Source organism: Anarhichas minor, unplaced genomic scaffold, assembly GCF_050575085.1.
Source record: "Anarhichas minor isolate MPS153535 unplaced genomic scaffold, ASM5057508v1 ptg000049l, whole genome shotgun sequence".
NCBI lineage: Eukaryota > Metazoa > Chordata > Actinopteri > Perciformes > Anarhichadidae > Anarhichas > Anarhichas minor.
Window position 1 is genome coordinate 2769565 of NW_027466495.1, and position 22766 is coordinate 2792330.

The 22766-nt window shown below is 45.3% G+C and overlaps 1 protein-coding gene across 1 annotated transcript in view; it reads right to left on the minus strand.

The window, feature by feature from the left end:
• Nucleotides 1-3340: 3340 nt before the first annotated feature.
• Nucleotides 3341-22766, minus strand: part of ppargc1a (peroxisome proliferator-activated receptor gamma, coactivator 1 alpha) — a 231066-nt gene continuing 211640 nt past the window's right edge. The window contains exons 3-13 of the mRNA XM_076112346.1: nt 21113-21307; nt 20004-20129; nt 17460-18855; nt 16493-16538; nt 16206-16279; nt 11415-12651; nt 9534-9626; nt 8441-8561; nt 6529-6650; nt 6017-6168; nt 3341-3444 (exon numbers count right to left, since the gene is read on the minus strand). Of these exons, the coding sequence (XP_075968461.1) occupies nt 3341-3444; nt 6017-6168; nt 6529-6650; nt 8441-8561; nt 9534-9626; nt 11415-12651; nt 16206-16279; nt 16493-16538; nt 17460-18855; nt 20004-20129; nt 21113-21307 (3666 nt within the window). The remainder of the gene's footprint in view (nt 3445-6016; nt 6169-6528; nt 6651-8440; nt 8562-9533; nt 9627-11414; nt 12652-16205; nt 16280-16492; nt 16539-17459; nt 18856-20003; nt 20130-21112; nt 21308-22766) is intronic.

Below are 22766 nucleotides of genomic sequence, written 5' to 3' on the forward strand. Positions count from 1 at the left end.
GAGACAGATGTGCTGAGGTCGGGCTTGTGTCATTTCTCCTTCGTCACTCGGCCTTCATCCAACACTTTGATATATAAGCACAGGAGGGAGGGATGGAGCATTGAATGTGAATCCACATTTACAACATGCATTGTTTTCATAACTTTTAAATCTTCTCCTTTAACTTCCAAGGATGTCTCGTTGATAGTAATCAGAGAGAGCACAAATCATAATCATTCCACAGCGCTGACGGTACGGCGCTTGATGAGGGGGACATTCATCACAGGGAAAAGGAGATAATAGGGAAGCCACTAAAAGAAAGAATGGTATTTTTTTTTTTCAAACACATTTCCCTTTATTGGCATGGTGAGGCTGATGAGAATTGCACATAAAAAAATGAAATTCACAAGAAAGTCGTACAATAGGTAGAACCACAAAGGCATTGGTAAGGACTTGGCAGAAGGCAACGTGGATAGGACACAAACAGGTAACAACCCATAGCGACCCCCCCCCCAGCACCCACACACATACACACACACACACACACACTCCCAGAAACACACACATACCTGCCTAAAATCACAGACTCACACTCACATACATACATTTGCTCATACACATATTGTCCTTCCAAAGAAAACATGATTACCCAACAAACGTTTAAGCAGTGGCAAAGTCCTCAGTAGGTCACATTATTAAAAAGTCCGCCACATTTGAAATTTGAACCATAAGGTGTTATAATATATTGCTACTCTAGGCAATTTACAAAGCATATTTTATTACAATGATTAAAGCCACATCTATCAAATGGGACACGACACCATTACCCAAACGCTACACAGACAGCAAAAAAAGTAAAACAATGTCTTAAAACACAGGTAACGCTTTTTTGTTTTTTTTAAAATCCTTCCTTCGACCAATTTTTGCCTCTTTGCATCATAAAAATTAGCCGTTTCTTGTCTCCACAGTCAAACTCCATGAGAGGAAGCCTGTGATCAGCGAAGCTTTCACACGGAAGAGTTCTCCTCCCCGTGATGGAACCTGGTTCTCTCATTACTTGGCTCCAGCTAGGAACGGGATATTAATTGAACCAGAAACCGCAAGGTTACCTTTTGTGTCATGTCGACGGCGCTGTGATATCTGGACTGTGAGTGGGGGTGGTGTGTGGAGGGGGCCCGGGTGGTGATGGAAAGTGGTGTGGCATGCGATACATTGTTGAGTAGTTTTCTCCAGGCTTATAGAATGTCATTTAAAATCTGCCAGTTAAGACAGCTGAGAGGCAGATATCCAAAGTGGTTTATACGGTACCGACTGTCATCCTGTAATAGCCATGCACTACACAACAAACAGTTTCAACTCGACACGTTTTACACACAGGGTGGAGTTAAGAGTCAGTCACGTTTGCACAGATGTCACAAGGTAATGCGTGCATTACAATTACATAGACTCAATTACATCTTAAAGGGAAGAGCGGGAGGTGGGAGCGGGGACATTCAAGTGTTTACCGCACGGTGATGAAATGCCAAGATACTGGAATGGAGTCATCCTAGCTACCAGCGACTGGGTAATGGGTCAAGTCCAAAAATCACACAACAATAGGAGCTAAAATACAACTCTGAAAAATAATTTATTGCTTTTTATATAGTTTTTTCTTTCATTTATATTATTATCATTGTTATTATTATTAATCATCTTGTAATTATTGTGAATATTAGTAGTATTATCTATATATATATATATACATATATATACATATATATATATATACATATATATTGTACATCAAATACAAGATCTTAAAAAAATTCAGGAAAAAGAAATTGTAAACTTTTGTTTGGCATTCACATAATCAAGCGTGAGTGGAGCGATGACAACAAGTGTTTACAGTGGCATAACAAAATTCCTGCAAAATCATTTTATTGCTTCATGTTCTGCTTCTGTGTGGAAAGAAAAAAACAGCGACGTGCCGCAGATGTGACTGATAGTGGAGACAGAAATCACTACAACGATGAGGGTCTGACTGCTGGAGTGATTAGCTGAATGTTTTGATTGTTTTGGAAAGGCATAGAAGGTAATATTATCCCCACCAAACCATTTATTGTACACCCTGTCTAGTGATTGTAAGTTAAATAACACAAATCAGAGGACAACAAAAACAGTAAATACATTTTGTGAGGTACGCCATGTAAAATGGAGCCCATAAATAGTCTTGATTCAAATATTAAAATAAATAGATAAATATGTGTATGCACTGATTTAAAAGATTTGAATGCAGTATTCTCTTTCACTGAAGGTAAAATGAGAATGATACAAAGCAATGAAATTCAACAGATATATATGTATATATATATGTATATATATATATATATATATATGTATATAGTTTCAGAAATAATTAATAAAAAATGGGGTACCTTTTTTACAATCATGAAAAACATGTTAAAAATGCATTTTACACGGGTTGTATAAGCAAAAACACTGATTGAGAAACTGTATAAACAGAGAAAACTATACATGGTTGACTGTTTTTTTCCCCAACAAAATAACTTAAAAAAAGGACGTTTGTTCACATGCTCCCTCAAAATGAGCAGTCGGACACATCTTTTTTTCTTTTTTACAATCATATCATGTCTTCTAAACATCATGTAGGTGTACAATATGTTTTACAGTATTGTAATTACTACAGATCGACATTCTGAATTAAGAAATTTTCTCCTCATTTAAAAAAAAGGCTGCGTTTTACAGTGCATAGCTGTAACAAATAAAGAACTTTATCCGATATGTACATAAAATAAAAATATTCCTTTTTATAATATTTGTAAATACATGGCTACATTTCTTCTTCAAATGTAGACAACAATGTTACCGTGAGCATTTTACCTCCGAGATACAATTCCCTATACTCTTGTTTGTAACACTATATCCAAACACCAGATTTAAAAATAAAGAAAAATCAACAGCAAAAGAAAACAAATCTGGCTGAACAAGCTGCATGTTTTTACCCTCAAAGAATTGTGGGCCTTGTAGTGCTTGGAGAAAAAAAATCATGAAAGTTTTTTTCTTCTTCCTTCACTGATGGTTGTACAGCAGTAGAGTGCACCGAACACGTGCATCGGGTTCTGAGGGTTCACTGGCTTTCCCAGAATGCAATGTCTCTTCCCAGCTCTTCAGCAGCTATGTTCATGTAAACTTTATTTTTGATATATTCATTTATATTGATATAGGTCTATAGACTTAATCTTAAATACTCTATGACATAGAGTGTAAAACTTCTGGAAGTCTCGTCGTCAAAGGAGCGAGAAACAACAGTGAGGTATCAGAAGTCCCTCTTTGTGACAGACAGCAGGTGCCACTGAACTGGTTACCTTCTCAGGCTGCGCTGGGCCTCCCTCAGCAAGCTGTCAAAATCGATGGAGTCATACTTGCTTTTTGTGGAGGCTGGATCAAAGTCGTCCGAATGAGAGTCTGAAAGTGGCAAGGAGGATTGTGGTCAGTGCTGAGCGGGGGGTAACTTCATGGTCAGAGCTCACAGAAAATTTTGCCTCAACACCATGTAGAGCACAGTGTTTATCTCGTAGTTACTTTACTGTTGAGTTTGAGAGTTCTGTATCCTCCTGGCAATAAAACTGTTTGGCTACATGAAGCGTGGTGTTGTCAAATTTCCACAAAATCATGGGTAACAATTTGATTAACTTGAAAAATAAAGGATAATGCACAGCCTAATGTGTGCCCAGACTCGACACACTTAAAGAGGAAACATACTTGTATTTTGGGATCTTTCTCATACTGACTGTCTGAAACGGTCCGTTTTAGCATCTGTCTTTTTAAGCCCTCCTCCCAAAAAAAGCCCAGTCTGTTTTGATTGGCTTGTGAGAATGATATGGTGCAAAGGTAGTTCTCAAGCCGTGGATGGAGGATGGGAGGCGGTATATTCTAATGAGCCTAAATGTGACATAGGAAGGGGAGCTAAACCAATATGGCTCGTTAAAGCCCATGTTTTAGGCACCCCAGATACCCAAATGTATTTATGGATTTCTTGGCTGGGCACAATAAATAGTTGGAAAACATCTCAAACCATAACTGGATATTTACACAGCAACCTATTAACAGCTACCGAAGAATCGATATCGCGCTGGCAGGAAATAGTGCCTTATTTTACGCAGAGGCAACAGATGTGAAAGCTTATCCTTCTGTCTGTCCATTTCTCACATGTCCTATTTTTCCCGATCAGCCTGATAATACATAAAGAGTAGCTTATCTCTGCCAACAGACAGCTTCAAAAATGGGGCCCCCCAAAGGGCCCAGCAGCACACTCCAAGAGCTTTGAGAAATGGGAAGGGCCATGGCAGCTCGAAGGCGCCAGTCGTGATCTAATGCAATGGCCAAGGGCTGGATTATGTCACACTGCGCACCTTGAGGGATGAAAAACACCTCGGTGCTCTACTTAAAACTAATGGACAGTGTCTCGGAACACACAAAAAAAGATGCGAGAGCCGACAAGACTGAGAAGATGGGGAAAGGTTTGGATACCACGCTATAATAAGATCCTCCCTTCCTCTCAATCTCTTTATCCTGTGCTATCAGTACAGGGACGACCAAAATAGCCTGTTCCTGACAAAGAGGCGGTCGAATGAAGGCCTTTCAATTCCAGTAGACTGATTAGTCAATCTCGGCATAATGTCTTTCCTCAAGGCTTTCGGATTAGCAACTGTTTCTCTGTGTGTCAATTTCTCATCTTGTCCTCTCTCTTTAAAAGCTGATAGCTTCAAGCATGTGCTTTGAAAATGTACAGCAACCTCTTCATTTATTGAAGAAAGTGCTCTTTTTCTTTGCAGTGACCCGTTGACCCTCTTGTAGAAGTGCATTATACTTTCTTCACCTCCCCTTTTGCTGGTAAATAAACGTCAGGAGGAAAACTGGCTGCAGATGCACGAGTCAATATCTTGTATGTCATCATCAAATGATCTTTTGTGTGTGTGCAACTCTTGACCTATCGGGGCATCTCTTTAAGTTTCAATATGGCTGCTCAATTATCACAACCAATATAATTGTGCGACAAACAGAAGAGAAGAAAGTTATTTTTCATCATGTGGGGCATGCCAGAAAAAAAACCCCATTGATTTCATCCATTTGAGCACATATTTCTAACTGAGATTTATGTATTGGATCAATACAGAAGCTACGTACATACATCAGCGGACATACATGCATGTTTACGCAAAGTAATCACTTAGGTTTGATGAATTCTGCTGTACCGCAGTCTGCCAAGAAGCCCTGACTCCCAACAAAGGCAGTAGGTGTGCATAAGTAGGTATTGCTCCCACAGTGGCCCCTCCCTCTAAGTATATGACCGGCCCCTACCTGCCACATCGAGGCTCTGCCTCCTTTACAGCTCTGCAACAGCTGGCAACAGATGGAACCTCACTCGAGAGAAGGGAGGGGTTGCTGGGACATAACCTTGCTCCCACCTTCCTCTTCCTCGCCTCATCTCTTTTCTTTCTCCTAACGCACCTTTCTCCTTGTAATGTCATCTCTACTCCTCCCTCCTGTTTGCCATTCTCTTAAAGTGATTCCCTAACACACACACACACACACACACACACACACACACACACATATATATATGTATACACATTGCTTTTAAGTGCTATTTCTCTTGCATTTTATATCAACAAGCATCTCGAGTCCACATGAGTAATGGAGTCTGCCTTGTTTTTTTTATGATACTACAGCTCCTAGCAGGGACGGGGAAATGGAGCTCTATTCTTGGTATGTTCACAGATTGACCTCTCAACTCTTTTTGCCCTTTGAGCCACGAATGCCTGGTGGACACATTCAGCACTGTAGGAATTGTTAGCAGCACAGAGATGAGTCTCTCAGGATCTGGAAGCATCACTCAAGCCTTTTCTGCTGTCTTATTTTCCTATCCCCCCCCCCCCCCCCCCCCCCCATCTTTTCTCTGACAGTCCTCCCAGCTACGCCGATATACTGCATGACTGCCGGGGGCAGAGGGAGAGAACAACAAAGCTGCACTTACCCAAGTCTGTGTAATGTGATTTGCAGAACTGCTTTTGTCCGCCAAAGCACAGCTCGAACTGAGGCTCGTTTGACCTGCGTAAGGTGTGTCCGTTCTCAAGGGCGGCAAAGGCGTCACAAGTGTAGCGGTACGTGATGAAGCCAAAATTGTCCCTGGTCGAGAATAGAAAATGATACGTCAGAGTGGTGCTGTGGGGCAACAATAACTGAATAGGGGGCCTTGTCTTAGATGACGATCACGCTATTTGTATGCAAAAGAGAATCAATAAAAGTGTATCTTTGGGGCTCCATAGGCTTAGAACTATTTTGGATCAGGAGACGGTGAGAGGCTGCAAAAGCTCCGTCTTTGTCTTACACTTTGCCTTTTAAAGTTAAAAAGTTACAGCAGAATTTTTCTGTGTGTTACATGACTTGCAGAGGTGAGGAATAAATGTTCCCTACCCCCCCCCTACACGAATACCAGACTACAATATAGATGCACACACACATGCACAGAACATCCTGGGGCCTTACCCATCGTCCCTCAGGTTCACTGCACATTCTTCAATTTCGCCAAAGACTTCAAAGCGGCGCTTCAACTCTGTCCGGGTGCAGTCGGACCTCAGTCGGCCCACGTACACCACCCGTCTCTCCTCCTGCTCGTTAAGGGGAAAGACAGAGCGGAGGAAGGAGATTAAAAGGGGGAGTCTGTTTTTTCTTTCCCCCTCTCTTTCTTCACTGAGCCCCTAATGAATTGGTCTTGATCACTCCTGTGGATACTGCAGCTGACTTTCGCCCCCCCGTTTTTGTCCCTCTTCTCTGTCTGTCTGTTGTGTTTCTCTGTGATTGGTTCGGCCTGCTTCCTGTTATCTGATAGAGTTGCAGTTTGGAAGCGCCCTCAGTCTGCCTTGGCACTACAATTCCTCTTTCTCTCTGCAACTCATCAACCAGAGGCAGAGTGATGTTTATCAAATGATGCCACGTCTTAAGTTTGGGGCTGCTTCTTCTTTTGCAAAGTCTAAAAATAAAGCGGTGAGGTGACTCAGCTACATATCAGAAAAGCCTCTTTCCCTCTTTCCAACGTGGGAGTCAAACTCACAATGTGCAATAAACTAGGCATGGTCAGTTAATATTGTAAAGATATTCATATCCAAGCGAGAGGGAGCATTAAGAGCAGCAGCAATGAGCCACGTGGTAAAAAAAACATGGATTTCCTTCAACCTCAGAGGACGTAAGGTCATAGCGGAATAATTTAGGAACAAACTGCACAAGGCTGCAATTATGGTGTTTGAGTACTTTAATTGCATATGCTAATCATATAATGCAGCTCACGCTTGGGGCTATAGTGTTTCACTCGTATTATTTATTTATTCATTCATTTGCCTGCCATTACTGGGGCAAGTCCACTGAGGCCCGTTGAAATTTCGAATGCTGTCTTGAGGGTAGTAGTAGATCCAAGACGTAGTAAATCAGTTGCCTGGTGCTAAACTCAAAGTTGACCTTTGCCCCTTTCCGACTTCTATAGAGTCGCTGAGAAGGATACAAATTAACTACAGATTACTGTTGTTATGCTTTTTTTTCCCAATCCCTTTAAGGCGTACGTACTGTTTGAGACAAAAAAAAGTATTTGCTGAATTAGGGGTTTAGCTGCTGACAACTGATAAATAGGCGGCCTTCTCGTGACGGCACCCTTGAGGGCTGCCTGTGTGTGTGTGTGGGTGGGTGAGAGAATGAGGCAAAAACAGAGTGAGGGAGAGACAGACAGTAGGAGACGCTTTCACATCCCTGGCCGCCCCAAACCTCGCCTGACAGCTTGAGCTTTGCTGCTCGTAATTGTTTGTCTTTCCATCTCTGAAAATGTATGCGTGCCAAGCCACGATGCATTCCTGCATCATTTAACGTACGCTTTGTCAACAAGTGGTGGTAGCGCTACCCCGCTGAAAACCTGAGTCATTTCACACTGAGACGTGGAGAGCGGAGAAATGGGAGAAATGTGATATTTCCTGCATCAGGCAGAATTTTGATACAGAACGGAAAGAGCTCAACAGAATCAGTGTCCGTTTCCTTTTTATGTCCTTTCCTCTGTCCTGCTCTCCTAGTTTCTGTTTTCAACAATTTTAACATTTTACCCCTGTGGTGTGATTAATAAGAGTGGACAGTGTTTCCAGACGACAGAGATGTAAAAATACACAACCCCGAGATAAAAAAGGAAGGGCCTGTCGCCTGAATCATTCAGGAAATTTCAGTCGGGTGGCACATGGAACTGGGCTGGAGGATTTCTCATCCTAAGTAATGTGTGTGTCTGCGGGAGGTTTCTGTGTGTTCGCAGGAATTTCTGCATGTGCCACAGCAGTGATTGCATGTGGTCTTTTATCAGTGTCGGCAGAAAAAAAAAAAAAAAAAGAGGATGGGGGAAATTAGATGGCGTTCGTGTCAGTTAACTCACTATTGCTTTTTGCTTTTGCCTCTCTCTTTGCTCGGCCCTTTCGAACTCCCGCTTCTCGTAGTCCCGGCGGTACTCCTCCCTCTTCAGCCTCTCGTGCTGGTAGTCCTCGTAGCTGTCATACCTGCTGAGAAAAGGATACGTATGACATCACTGTCCTAGCTCGTCCTCTAAATTCCCCCTTCCTGTTGATGACTGTGAAGAACAATTGCCAGTATTCACCAAGGAGTAGTCCCCTATTTTCTCACCACTGATGGTTGAGGGGGGGATTTCAGAGGAGAGGAAATGGACATGTTAATAAGATGTCTCTTCGCCATCGCTATGATTACGGAGCCCACAGGATAGGCCCGCGGGAGTGCCGGCGAGCAGCGCGGTCGGGGAGCCAGGCTGCTGCAACTGTCAGCACAACTTCACATGTCATTACTTTCTGCTTAGTTAGGGCTTCATCAAGAAGGAAAGTGCAACTTTCTCCCCCACCCCAGACTAGCACAAGACGTGTCCGTTAAGTTTTCGACTGATGAGCGACTCTCAGGCTTGTCGGGTGTCATTAGGCCCGTGGGTGCCAAATCAGCTCGGAGCGCTGAGATGGTGTCAGTCTCTCTCTCTCTCTCTCTTTTCCTGCACTGTGACAGTATTTCTCTGCATATGAAATGGTCCCCTCTGCAGTGGCTCACGGTAAACTACAGAGGCACTAAGTTGAATAGGCGTCATTATACAGCTGGGAGCTTGACTCATGAGTGAAGTATGAATGTGCATCACTGTGATTTGGGATTCTTTTGTCACTAGTACAATAAAACATAATCAATTAAACATATTTGCCCCCAATGTTTGTCACGAGGCCCCCGTGTGGATGGGACGAGCTGCAGAAAGCTCCAGTCTCGATGTGTAAAGGGAATCACAGAGTGGTGACAGGAGAAAGTTACTTTCCCTGCATTTGTCTATCGTGACTGTGATTCAGCCATCCTTCCTTGCATACTCTCTCAGTTTCGAAGAACAAACATTTGTTCCCGACCTGAAGAACTGCGACTTAACAATACGATCCGTAACAAAGGTTACGTGTAAAACTGGAGGGTAATAACTCATTTAAAACAATCACCTTGGCCTGCGGCTGAGAGGAGATCGAGACTGAGGGTGGGGGCTTTTGTGAGTCCTGGAACGAAAGGTGCTGGAATCTGTGTTGTGACGAGACCTGTGGGGAAACAGAAAATGTAAAATATGAAAATATTATTTTTGGCAACACATCGCAATGCTGCTCATCTCACACATTTGAAAAAAAAAAACTGTTTAAATGAATCATGCAACATACTGATGACTCGTGAAAACTTCACACCTTGGTTAATTTGTTCTTGGCTTTGGGATCCAAATTAACCTCGTTGATTTCACAAGCCCCATTTAGATGTTAGAAACTGGGTTAATTCCAGATAAAAGCATTCTGTATTCTCCTAATCTAGCTCATGGCCACATTAAGTGTGCATGATTTCCTTACAGCACTGTTATACACACCCGAGCCAGCACCTCCATACATGCACCTGCTATCTATGTTGTATGAGGAAATGGTCAATACTGTAGGCCTTAGTGACCTGACTGTAGAGCTTGAATCTCTGCAGTCCGTAAGCTTCTGATGCTTAATAATTGAAGTGCTGCTGAAGAAGCAAGAGCAGAATGATGGAGGGGGAGAAGTTTGGGAAGCTCAGTGGAGCAAAGGAGCGCCCGTTTTAAAGGATTGAGAACTCCGCTTTGAAACAGAAAGGAGGGATTTTGAGAATTATTTTGCTGGAATTCTATATATCTTTTCTTGCATGAAAATATAACAAGCGTCTTGTTCTGTCACTTTCAAGACTCCAATCCCTACACAGTATTTTCAGAAAGCTTGTCAGTGTCAGATTCTGATCGAATACCTTGAGACTATTACTGTATAATTTGTGAGCGAGCACAAGAACAAGGGCCCGGGCAGAGTAAAGTGATTCTATTGGCTCTCTGGAGTAAACTGACCTTTAAGTAATCAGGCAAACAAACAGAGTCACTGCAGTGGAGTCCTGCACTGAGAGGCACTCAATGGACTAGTACTGACAAACTTAATTCACTCACATCCTTTTCAGTAACTACGGTTTGCCTCTGTTCTTCTACCAAAAAAAGAAAACAGACAGAAACCCCCTCAGCTCTGATCAAAGGGAAGCATGGGAAATGTAGTTCTCACACAGAGCTATGATGATAGCAGTCTCTTCTGAGAGGGGCTTTGAGACTACATTCCCACAGCCTGGATTTGGCTTTCATCTATGGGGATGTAAAAGAGGAGGGTTTGCCACTCAGTAAAAACAACAGCTGCCGCTTAAAACAATAGCCCCGGCATCAAACAAAAAACAGGAGCATGCGAGGGAGCGAGTGAGGAGGGGGGGGGGGGGGGTGGTGAGTGTTAAAGACATTGGAAGACATTCAAATAAAACTCCCTGCCTAGAGATTAAAACTCATACTTTTCAGAAGTTCAGAGCCTCTGGCGTGTTTCATGTTCTGTGTTTTTTTTTCTTTTTGGTTCATTGTGTGTTTTGGGGAAGTCACACCATTCAACCAATCTTTTTTCCCCATTGTCACTTTATAGACATTGGAGTGCCACCTGGTCTAAAGGGCAGAGTTGTATAGTATAGTAGTATAATAACTGCAGACACTTTGGTGAGAATCCCTTGAACATGGCCTGTTAAATCACTTTGTGTAACACTTGCCAAATCTATTCTGCATTTAGTCCAGACAAGGCAAAGAAGCAGGAGGTCAAGAACCCATGCTGAGAGTCTCCAGGGTCTATCCTGTCTGACACCAGCTCTGATGACTGATCAGGCCTGTTTTACACTCCTAAGCTAGATCCCCTGCCAGCTCCAAGCTCCTGTAAAAAACTGCATGGGTGGGGAGCAGCCAAGGCTCAGTAAAAATAAGCGTGAGGTTTGTGTGTGTGTGTGTGTGTGTGTGGGTCTGACAAACGTCTTACCAGGAGGGGCGTCTGTCAGGTGAGCTGGAGAGAGAGCGCCTCCGATGGTGCGAGGAGGATCTGTGGGAGTCAGGCTGGGAACGAGAACGGGATCGGGATCCACTGCTGGTCCAGCAGAAAGGCCTGCTGGGAGAGAGGAGGAGGGAGGAAGGTGGAGAGACGGAGCCTCGTGAAGGGGAGCAGCTGGATGGTGGGGAACAGGAGGGAGAACAGGGGGGGCAGTCAAAGAGAAGGTCCAGAGGGGTGCCCTCCCAGGGATAGAGGAAGCGACTCTCACGGCCCTCACCCAGCTCTAGCTCATCCTGGAAGGGCAGGAACCCTGAGTGCAGGTAGCTGGAGCCAGGCAGCCTCTGGGAGTAGGAGCCTTTCTCTCCCTCCTCAAGGGACATAGCGGCTGCAGCCTTACTTGGTTTGCTGCCTGGTTCTCTCTCCTTGGCACCCTGGCTATAAAGGGCTTGTAAGGGGTGACCAAAGTGCTTGTTGAGTTCTTCTCGGATTTCCTTGTCACACAGGAGCTTCCTGTTGATGGCAGAAGAGTAGAGTTGGTCCCAGTCAATGGTGACCTCTTGTGAGGGGATCTGGGTGGTTTGTGTAAGGGTCTGCTTCCCTAACTCCTGGACCCGGGCTGCTTCTCCATCCACAGAGGCAACATTTTGCTGCTGAGCCAAACGGCCAGATGAAGCTGATAATGGAGAACGAGTAGATGAAGATGATGAAGCGGATGGTGGCATGGCTGAGTCCTTACATTCGACATGCCTGTCCCCAACTTTGCCTGCAGGAGGCATGGGAGCAGCGGTGGCACCTGAGGTGACCGTCATTTCCGCTGCTGCTGGAGTCATGGAAACAGTGGCTGTGCCGTCGTCCTTCTTAGTGCTAGCTGAGGCCTGGCAATAGTCATGGTCACTATAGCCATGGGGCGCCGCCCGCTTATTGTTGCTAGTGCTACGATGCTGCTCTAGGTTGCACCTCACAGTGTGTTGGGTGACCGAGTAAGGTAGGGCGGTAGACGCTTTGCTCAGCTGGGCAAAAAGCTCAGTCTGTTCGGGACCCTTCCTGATAGGGCCCTCGCCTGAGGCACCCGGGGCCGGGGCCAGAGCGCCGGGGCCCAATTCGCTCAGCCTGGCTCTTTTGCATGCCAAGGCTGATGAGGAACATGAAGACAACTTGGTTTTGAGCGATGCTTTGAAAGGATTCTCTTGACTGGCTTTGTGTGGTGGCGTGGTTGGTGGTGTCAGACCTGCAAAGGGAGGGAAAGACAGAGGTTGGTGGAGGGGTGGAGGCAGTAAAAAGAAAATGGAATCATAATGCAAACCTCCCCAAATGTCCCCCTCTCCCTCCTCCCCTCACTCATCTATAAACTCCCAGGTCAGTTTATGGACAGTGGACACAGATACATGCCTGATTAAAATATTCACTTTCACGTGGCCTAATCCTGATCTCTATTTTATTGCAATCTTGACAGATTAATGTAATGCTTGGTGTAACTTAATACGGCGGTGCTGTAATACGGATGACTTGCCATCCCCTTCCTCTCTGACCTTGGAAATATCCCTTTTCATGAAAAAAGAAAGCATAACACAAAACCCTGCAGAGGACAAACGTAATGCACCCGATGAAAAAATATGAATGTACATGTATCATATCTCTCCCTGGCTCACATAAATGTCGGCACTGGACAGCAGCCAATTCATCTGAATAAAACTGACATTTTTTTATCGGCCTGAAAAAATAATCAGTGACGTGACGGCGTGCATGTTTCTAGATTATCCACCACAATGTCCCTTTTCTGTGAAACATTGTAGCATGCCTGGTGATGTCGCCATGGCAAGATGTCATAGAAGCACAGGAAGTACTGGCGAATGGCTCGTCGTTCTTCTCAGATGGCATGTCCCTACTACTTGTGCCCCCCTCCCCCCCCAAGTTTCCCAAGCCTCTTACAGATTTACAACCAGACAGATGGCAGTTATATGGGAAGTCCTGAGATGAGCCCACTTTATAGCATTGTTAATGCACTCACACAAACAGCCGCCACCATTACTCTCTCTCTCTTTCCTTTAGTCGTGTATTCTCCCCTTTTCTCTCTTCCTGTCTGCCATCTTCCCTGGATCAATCTCTATTTCTCCCTTCCCGTCTCTCAGCATCCTATCCTGTTTCTGTCTCACACAGAACAAATGTGCCCACACACACACACACACACACGCACACTTGTCACTAACAGTCTCTCACTGGAGTCAAACTCAGCCACTTTGAAACACCTACGCTCTCCCCTCTTCTGTGCCTTTCTTATAATGCACATCATTCTTCGCTTGCTGGTGAATTGCACCAGATGAATGCTATTAGTCTCAAATCCAGTGTTAAAGTATGCACTGGGAGTGCGGGAGCCGGAAACATAAATATGCACGTTTCTAAAACCACTGGCTGTGTTTGGAATGCCTGATCCAGCGGCTTACCATCCTACTTATTATCTGGAAGTGTCTGTGAAACCCCACTCGCCTCTTTCTCCGCTGTTCTCCCCTCTTCCCTCAGTTCTGAATGTGATACAGACATATATTTGCACTGCCAATGGAAATGAGCTATGAAAAGAAGAAGGGGGGGGGGGGGGGCGCTACACAATGCCTGAGGAACTTCTGTTTCACCAATGAAGCGCCATCTGTCCAAAACAATGTGCGCGTGGGGTCATAAACTAAGAGGCATTAGCAATGGGGGTGAAATAAATCAGAATTAGATAAATATGTGCCTCTCAGTCAAACTCGCTAGTGATGGATGATCCGCCGACACAAACAATCATGTAGCCACCGGAAAGGAAACGATGAAGCAAGTGGAAAAGTCAGCATAGAAAGAGGAGGGGTTTATAATCTTTTTTTTCTCGTCCAGCTGTAAATTGCAAGGAGACCTCGGAGCGAATAACAACTCCGTGCTTAAAGAGTTGATCCGGCGGTAAGCCATGCAAATAGCAACACACAGACCACCCCAGTGTCATGAGATACAGTAATTAAAGACAACACGGCAGCACAGGGTAAATCTATTAGCTTGGCAGAGATTAGGCAAGAGCAGTCAGATCCCAGGGGGCCTTACTGCCTGCAGTAACCTTTACTGTCCCAAGAAACATGCAGCCAACAGTCCAAAAGTTGACTTTGTTTCGTACTAAACATAATTTGGCTCAGAACACGTTGTACAGGTTCTACTGATAATCACATTAACCTTTCTATGAAACAGTAACCACTACTACAACGCATCATAAAGGTATAAAATAATATGTTACTGGCAGCGATTTATGGAAAGTTCCATCAATGAGTTGTCGACCTGCCTTTAAAGAGCACACACTTGGCTTACTTCCATCTGGTTATCAGTACCACCCACCACCATCATTTTTATTGTAGTGGAATATTACTGTAAATCTGCAAAGGACATGTAACGGCGGACCTCAAAGCTCTCGCCTCTGCTTACTGGGATCCGTATCCATCCGTCTCATGCAGCACGAGACTCAAAAGCTAATCCCTAAGCAGGAAAAGGGGCTCAGCAACCTGGAGTATTCTGGACTAATGATTTTCCTGCTAATATTCAACCCTAAATTAGCTTAGGACGGTAAAGTCAAGTGAAGGGCTTTATTTGACTTGTGCTTGTAAGGCGGATGCAGTGGAACAGAACGGACACCCAGACTTGGCCACGGGTCAATAAACTCACCCACGTGCAGTAAAACAAGGAAGAAATATGAACCGCGCTTGATTGCCTCAGAGCTTACGCAGCTATGCTCTTTCCCTTCTTTAGGTCTCAACAGGCATCCCCTTTGACCCCGAAAGCTTATCTACACAAAAAGGGTTAAATATCCCTTGGACCAAGGTCAGAGCGACAGAGGGAGATCTCTTGCGGTCTGATGTGCCACAATTTCCATCCCCCACTAGAGATAAGTAGAAGGTGCAGGGGGCAGACATGAGGTATGTACGAGGACAATTTCCCCTGCTGGTAAATGAATACTCAAAGGGGCCAGTGCAACATCACACAGTGCGAGAGGCTAAAGGGCAGCCATTTTGTTTTTTATTGACCTTAGAAGATTAATCTGGGGGAGAAGGTGGTAATTACTGACATCGTTCACGCAGAGAGAGATATGACGGCCAATATTGCAGCTTTAGCTGAAATTCTCTGCATTTTTGTCTTGTAATTACCTCTTGCCTATAGCTGTCTTCCGATGTAGTTAATTATAACTCAATAACACACAAAGATGATGGCAATAATGATGCTGAAAAACCCTTACACTGACTACAGTTACAAACAGCATCCTTTGCATACAAGTCCTAACATTGGAAATTGACTCCTCAGTCAGTTGATCTAATTGAAGAATTGTCTGGGGGCCTAAGGACAGGACGGCACGGATCGTACCGGCAGAACCAAATTACACCGCAAAACCAATTAAAACAATAACACTGCCATTTCAATTTCCCTATGATGTGTAGGCTAAGTAAGCTGTCAGTCAGAGAGCATTAGGATCTGATAGAGGAAGAGGAAAAGCATATTAACTCTTCAGTAAAAGGGGAGGGGAGGAGGTGGAGGACGGGAGGGGTTTGCTAATAAACCCTAAAGAGATTGGAAAGCCTAATCAATACTTGAGCACATAAAAATGTTCTCCTATGCCTTCACCTTGAACTCTGAACTGTAATGGAACTATCAAGATGTTGGAAAAAGCCGGTGTTAATAGTAGCTACAACAGAGAAGTGAGAAGTTCCATTAACTACTAAGTATACCATAAAATATAATTACTATGCGTGTTTTAAATAATCAGAAAAGTATGCTTACCTGGGGTTCCAGCAATCTCCACACTTAATGTGCGTTCAATGGTTTTGTTCTCATACGGTGATCCCTTGTGGTCACTGGAAGACAAAAACAAAGTGCCATATTTTACTTCTCAGGTGACAGTAAGACCTCAAAAAGCTGTTGTGATGCCAGAAATGGAAATGAGTCACAAAAATGCCTCAGCTTGGATTCTAGTCTGTGTAGTTTTCTTTGGATTTGTGGGTTTTTTTCGATAGTTTTTTGTTGCTTTTCCTGCCAAGAATAACGGGGGAAAAACATCTCACACTTACTTTGGAGACTCTGGGGTCAAAGGAAGTGGCAAGGTGGTTGGTTTGGCTGCAGAACACAAAGGAGCATGTGTAATTATTGACCTGGGTATAACACTCATGGCAGAAGAGAACAGGTCCACATTCTGCAACAATTAATCTCAATTTGGCTCATTAAATGCAATTATTGTTACAAAAACACCCATACCTGGTTAGAAAGTCTTTCTATAGACACTATTGTGAAAACCACATCTTTTTAGATTGACCCCGTTTTAACAATTGATTGCCTTAAGTTAGACTGTCCACTCTGTGAGGCAAGATGAAGTGATGGTACGTTTTTTTTTTCACAAGTGTCGAGACACAGACATACCCCCGCTCAAGACAACAAACAGATCGAAATGGAATAAAGACATAAAGAGACGATGCCACAAACAAGACACATGACAGTGGGTGAGCCCCTCTCTGGACAAAAAAAAAAGTCATAATCGCATGCACCAACAGCAGAGGAGGGGAAAAAAAGAAGGAAGAAAGGAGAGTCAAGGAAGCTTGTGCAGTTGCCCGAGGCTCTGGCCGACTTGTGCTCCAGCTAAGGGAACGTGGCTTTAGTAGCACGGCGCTCTAGAGCAGCACCTGGGCTCTGAGTCTAAACGAACATATTCAGCACACTCGGCTCAATCAGCCGACGATGGCTCAAGGGTCGACTTTATGAGTACAAGACGTACAGTAGCAAGACAAGGCTCGCCCCTTTCCCACCCCCTCCTTTTTTTTCTTTTTTTTTTTTTATCTCAATCTATTCAAAGAAAGAATGCCTCCGGGACTAGCAAAAAAGCATTGGCTAGCAGGCTGTTTGTTGTCATTGCCCTCAGAATGACTGTTAGATTCGAATTAGAATAGGGGTTAGTTGTGAAGTCAAACTGGGAAGTGGTTAGAGCAGGAGAGGGGAGAAGATAGAGCAGAGATAAGGCCAGTGGGGGGATGCAGTCATGATTACCTAACAACAGGAGGCCCTGGTCGTCGGGGTGCTCGCTGAGTGCCTGCCTGTGTGGGTGCCCTTGCCCTTGTATGATGCAGGGAGGGGCGGGTTCTGCAAATCTAGTATCTGGGAAGAGTGGGCTTGGTGGGCCCTGTGAGAGCACCGCAGCAGGGCTGCCCGTGACATGGTCTTCATCATCAACACCATCATCATCATCACGGTCAACATCCTCCCCATAGAACCCCTGGTTTAGCCACCGGGGCTCTAGTCCAAAGCTCATATCTAGCCCTGAGTCTGGCTGGTTAACCCAGCTCTCGAGGTCAAAGGCTATAGGTGACAACAGGGACCCTGAGTCAGGCTCTTCAAGCTGACTTACTCCCCGGTTTCTACAATCATTGGTCCCTCCCAACTCTTCCTCCTCCACCTTTGAGGGAGCCTGTGCTGGGCTCACAGACCTCTTACCTGCTGATTTGCTCTTAATGGTGGGTGAAGGGGTGATCTGAGGTGGGAGGAGGTGGGCTCGATACTGAGCGGGCCTCTGTTTGGAGGTGAGCAGCTGGCTAAGTAAGGGGTGCCCCGGCTTCTCATCCCTTTTCTTAATAGTTACTGTGATGTGCCTATGTGGTGCACGGCTGGCACCTCTATTGATTCTACGGCCTTGCCTGCCAAAGCCCTCACTAGCCTGAGTGGCGCCCTCAGCCTCTCGGCAATGCTCACAGCTGTGACTCACCTCTCGGGGAGGGAGGGAATAAGAATGCATATACCTAATAAACCTAGCGACGGCCAGCCGGCCCACATCGCCTGGCGGCCTTCCTTCTTCACTGGGCGGCCCGTGCTCCAGTTTGGGGCGGGCATGGCCGCAGGTGGAGGTTCTGTGGCCGACAGGGATAGAAGCACCCTCCGACTCCTCAACCCCGTCATCGTGAGTGCAACGCTGCCACTTCCCAGCCCCAACACCAGCCACACTACACTCGCCTGCAGCCCGGCTCTCACCTCGCTGGTGATGCTGCTGTGGTGGCTGTTGCTGTTGCTGTTGCTGCGGTTGTTGCTGTTGCTGCGGTTGTTGCTGCGGTTGTTGTTGTTGTTGTTGTTGTTGTTGTTGTTGAGATGGCACAGCTGACTTCTTCTTGGAGGTGGTGGAGGAAGAGGAAGACGAGTTGGAGGAGAGGGAGGAGAACGAGGAGGTGGATGAAGAGGATGGCGAAGACGAAGAGGAAGAGGCACCAAGACCCAGGCCACTCTTGTCCCTGCTACTGGCACCCCCCCAGGCGCTCTTGGCTTCGCTGGCTTTGGTGTGGAGCAGGATGTCATCGGTGGCTGTTAGGTATTTCAGCAGCTCAGTGCAAGGCCGCCTCACCGGGCGGTTCTGTTGGCTGGAGCCCCCTCTTGCTTTGCCATTCCAGGGGCTCTCCGTCTGCACAAAAAGACAGATACAGAGAGAAAGAGAAAATGATTACGTTTGCTCAGTGTTGTTTGTACAGTGCTGTTGTACAGTTGTGAGACATGTTAAGTGTTCTATTTGGCACACAAATCAGGATGTCTGAGTCCTGAAAGAGGGACTCAGACATCCTGAGCACAGCGGTTAACCAACTGTCTGGGAGGCGATGTTGGGGGTGCGGTCCGCCCATCATCTTAATTGCGGTGGCCCAGCGAACACCGCCGCGCCACTCTGTACGCGCACCGCGTCCTCCGGGAGTCCTTATTCGCTGTGCTCCAGAAATGGATGACTCAAAGGCACAGTGCGAAAATAGGCTGTGTGAGGAAGGTTGACGCACTGCATGTGCAAACATTGTACGTGTAACACACACAAATCTGTGACTGTGTTGTGTTTACCACAAAATACGATCACACACAGTTGCTTTTTTACATTCACAGGAAATTGAAGCACGAGGGGAAAGCATAAAACCGAGATGTCAGACGATGTTTCCCCAAACAAGAACAAATGCTGTAAGCTGTATATGACACTGAATATACAGCATGTCACATTCCGACATGAAATGCAACTGAAACTGAAATCGCATACTATATTTAATCACATTCATAAACCTATGATACTTACACTGGATAAAATGTATCTTAATCAACCCCACCCCTTTAGAAAAAAAACCTTTTGAGAGCTGTCTAATGAGACCATCAAGTCTGATATTTTGATCTTGTCCGCTCAAGGCATCAATCTCTCCCGCAAGAGCGCCTGTCGCTGTTTTTTTTCTTTTCTTCAACAGGCACCATACCAAGGCGGATAAGTGGTGGAGCTAATGAGACAACGGTGCCGATGCCTCGCTGGAAAGCCCAACAGCAATCAGCCTGTTTTCATTACGAGATGGCCCCCTGGGATAGTAGACTAGAGCAGTAGTCTAACATCTTCTAAAGGCGGCCACCAAAACAAGAAAAGTGTGAGAGGGAGAGAGAGAGAGAGAGAGAAAGAGCAAGAAAACAGACGGAGCAAGAACATGAGAGAGATAAACAAACACTAACAAAAAATGTGTGTTCAGGAGTGAAAAGCAGCAAGGCAGTGTGTGCATTTGTGTGTGTGTGTGTGTGTGTGTGTGTGTGTGTCCCTACCTTGACGACGGCAGGTGGTGGTCTGATCCGGTGGTTGCTGCTGGCTGCATGGTTCTGTGCCTTGCCACCTGTGTATTGATTATAGCTGAGCTGGGAGTTTGCGGGTGCCAGAAGGAGCTTCTTCAGCTGCGAATGGACCCAAACAGAACAAGAGAAAGTGGTGAAGGAGGGGGAATTGAGCGTGGGTTATGCAAATTAGCATTTTCTTTCAATTAGACCGCCTGTGCTTTGTAAATGCACAACCAGGAGACCAAAGCCGCAGTAAGAAAAGATAATATCACAGACATATTTAAAAGATTAGAGAATTTTAAGCAGTTTACAGAATGTGACAGGACAAGTTAAGCTTTTTTTTTTTCTTCTTCCTGTGCAGGTGTTTTTGTGTACACAAAGCCAGGCTTTTCTAATGTGATTGAATAAACACACTCAGGCATGTGGCTAAAGGTCATTTGTAAGGGACCGGCACGGAATACAAACTGAACATAACATAACATTTTAGGTCAAAGCCGTTAAGCTAGAGAAATACACAGATGGTTTGGTCGTGTGTAAAAAGCACACAAAGGTAGGCTGACTAAATCAAGAGACCTGTCTTTTTGCCAAAAAAGATGACTCGAGCCGAGGGAGATTAGTTGGGACCCACTGAGAGTAGACGAGATGGATTACTTTCTCCCCTTACTTTCATTTATTGCCGGCTTGATTTCAGGGCCTGTGGCACTGTGTCAACCATAGTTGGCCCAACCACAGTGTTCATATCATTGAATTGGCGCCACAATACCACTGTTATGTAATTAGCAGTGAGCAGCTAACATACTGATCCATTCCATTTACTTCCCTCCTCACTGCATCTGCATCTCTGCACGCTTCCACTACACGTACTGTGAATACATTGTGGCAACTGTGGCAGAGTGTGGACTGGGCGCTGACAGATACAGAAGCCTGACAGACAAATGGCCACTTTTGGTGCACAGTCTTGTTGAAGATTTGACCATGGACTGGCACAAAAGCAACAGGGTGTGCAGGGTCAGAGGTCATGTCTTAGGAATAACTTGTGTTTTAACCCTGGAGTGGTGGTGATGGAAGGATCTTGAGGGGGGTTAAGCAGTTGGTCTTACCAGGGAAGGCTCCTCGGGCTCTGGGGTGCGTGGCGAGCCGTCAGGGGAGGAGGGACAGCTCCGGTCACTGGCATTGGTCACGTCCCCATCTGCCAGGGCCTCAAACGAAGGCAATCCGTCCTCATCCACCGGGATGCTGTCCAGGGTCTCTGTAAGCACTGCCAGCAAGTTGGCCTCATTTTCTTCATCTATCTTCTTGGGGGGGGGGGGGGGGGGGGGGACACAGACAGGAAAATAGAGGGACAGGGAAAATAGGACATTTTAGTCAGGAGAAGTTGCATCTCTTTTTTTTTTTCTTCCAGGGAAGTAAAGGTGGTGGGTGGCTGCATGCAGGCTTTCATTGTTAGCAGAGTGGGAAGATTTTTTTCTCATTTTATTTTGCAGCAGAGCTGGCTCTATTTTGGCAGTCTTTTTAAAAAACAAATTCTCTCCCCGTGCAAGTGAGTCAAGCCTGTCACTCATATTTTAAGCATGCAGCTTACTGGACCAAAATAATATCTTCCCCCAAGAAACCCATTACCAGGGCTGACAAGTAGCAAGTATCTCGGGAAGACGGGAATGGGTCGGGGTGCGTTTGCGGTATGGACGGGTTTGTGGGGGTAAACGAAACAATGAGCGGAAGTTGACTCTCCTCTCTCTTCCCTCGCGGAATTGAGAGACAATCTGCTCGCCGACAAGATGTTTGCAAGCAATCCTCAGATAAGCCGAATTACCACCCGCTAATGCTAAATAAATGTGATATATTTAAAATGTTGGCATGACAGCTGATGTTCACAATGGGCGGGAAGTTGCCATCAACATTTCATGAAAAATAAAGCTTGTTCTCTGCCACTCAGCTCCTCTTTGATGTACCCGAGGAGTTGTGTGATTGCTGCAGCTGGCTGTTTAATGGTAGAGATTATAACTGTGTGTGAGAAATAAACAGACAGAGACATGAATATACTGTATGGAGATGGATAGCGAGAGTAAGGGAGAACGGGAGATAGGAGCTTTCAAATATCTACAATGTGGGTTCACCGGGGATAATGACGATGCATGTATGTAGAAAAATCTACAAGAATAGAGAGAAGAAATATTAAGAGTGAGAGGAACGCAGCTAGTGTTTGTGTGTGCGCACGGCTGTGCCTTTCCACTGTGACAAGTGACAACAGGAACTGTAAGTTCCAGGGCCATACACGCCCAGGGGACTTTAAGACAGCGGAAAGATAAACAGCGTCGTCACCTCGGGATGTTCTGTGGCCAGCCCAAAAAGAACAAATCCCTTTATGCACATGGCGGGATTTTCATCGCTCGGCGGCGGCGTGTGGCCATCATTATGCCAAAGGGGGCCAACTACCTCTCAGATACCAGCACTAGACCTCAGAAGACTCGGATTCCCACATGCACAAAATTCACCCTCCCACTTGTTTCTGTCTACCCCACTGATTTTACATAATTATACACCCACCACGGATGGCACTTTTGGAGCAGGTTCGGATTTGCCAATGAGATAGCGGCCATTTTAATGCTTTCCCCCCTCCAATTCTCATTTATAGATGACAGAGATAAAGAGGTAAACGTTCAGTTAGCTAACTAACAGCGAGGAAAACGTTAATCTGATGTTCATTGAGTAGATTTTATCCTAACAACATGAGCACTCAGTCATTATTAAAAA